At 46.5% G+C, this 1,317-nt stretch overlaps 1 protein-coding gene across 1 annotated transcript in view; it reads right to left on the bottom strand.

Annotated features, from left to right (window-relative positions):
- Nucleotides 1-422: 422 nt before the first annotated feature.
- Nucleotides 423-1,317, bottom strand: part of LOC106011649 (beta-1,4-galactosyltransferase 2) — a gene marked incomplete at its 3' end in the record, with an annotated part of 4,657 nt that continues 3,762 nt past the window's right edge. Inside the window, 1 exon segment of the mRNA XM_013082026.1 lies at nt 423-973. Within this exon segment, the coding sequence (XP_012937480.1) occupies nt 423-973 (551 nt within the window).

Genomic DNA, 1,317 nt, shown 5'->3' with positions numbered 1-1,317 from the left:
CCCGCTCTGTCTTTCCAACCTCCCGGTGTCTCGTAAGACGTTCATACCATATAGAAACTCATCACATGGAATTAATAACGATGTGAAATGATTTTTAGCGCTACCGGCCTTGTATAATAATAATATTTATGTAGCTTACTCACCAAGAATGTCTTGGAACCCACAAGGGAAGACCAAAGATGACATGGAGGCGAGCGGTACAAGCGGAAATTGAAAAAGCGGAGACATCATGGATACAGATAGAAAAAAGATGCTGAGGACAGGCTTCGCTGGAGTAATGCTGTAGATGGCCTGTGCTCCACAGGGAGTTAAAAAGGGCAAGAGAGAGATAGAGATAGGAATTCACTGCATGGAATCAAAAACGATGTGAAATGATTTAGCTCTACCGGCCTTGTGTAATAATATTTATGTAGCTTACTCACCAAGAATGTCATGCCGATCCACACAAGAAGGAAGACCGTTACTATTTGAAGCCCCTGTAGCCTGCTTCTGTTGTTGTTGTTGCTGTGGTGTCGTTCCACCCAGAACCGTCTGTAACGTCTCATTGCTGACCCCACCCTGAGAGCCCCCTCCCAGCTCCGCAGCCCGTGTGGTGGCGCCACTATCCTGAGCAGGCCACTGTCTGTACTGGCGGTCGTACGAAGCTTTTCGGTGCCCAAAATTCTGGACCATATTTTTGTAGTCCGTATAAATGTCCGCGATAGCAGCGCCCCGCGACGAGTTGGCCGCGTCTCTGAGCTTCGTGTTCAACAGGTCCAGACTGCTGATCTCCCTAGGCACCAGCAGAACGGAGTCCGCTTCCTGCCAGGTGAAGGTATTCCCGCCCGGCCTGGAGAAAAGTCTGATGCCGATGATTGTGTGGAGGAGGAGGAAGAGGAGGCCAGAGACGAGAGCCAGAGCGAGGAACAACTTCCGCCTCTCGGAGTAGACGATGGAGGTCATTATACGTCGCTTCAGGAAGCTCATGGTTACTCTGTGGACAGATTGATTGTGACTGTTTTACGCCTTCTTAGTTTTAGTAAGAGTTTTACAGCCCTTGCAAACACAATAAGATCATATAAGTGCCGAAGAATAGATGTGTTACAAAATAGTAACATACACAAAAAAAGAAGGAGGACATTTATTGACGATACATGTGAGGCAGCGTGGTGGAATCAGGCTCTCGTCAATTTTGGGCATGTAGAGTTATTGGTATCATCTTATAGCTTGTTCACTTGTCTTTATTTGGGTGAAAAAAATATCCATTTATCTTGAATACAAGTCGAGATATTTGCGAAAGAAGGAGGTGGGGTTACCTGTGTTCAGAGGTAAAATTAG

This window comes from Aplysia californica, unplaced genomic scaffold, assembly GCF_000002075.1.
Source record: "Aplysia californica isolate F4 #8 unplaced genomic scaffold, AplCal3.0 scaffold00156, whole genome shotgun sequence".
Taxonomy (NCBI): domain Eukaryota; kingdom Metazoa; phylum Mollusca; class Gastropoda; order Aplysiida; family Aplysiidae; genus Aplysia; species Aplysia californica.
This window is presented reverse-complemented; position numbering and strand designations above follow the sequence as displayed.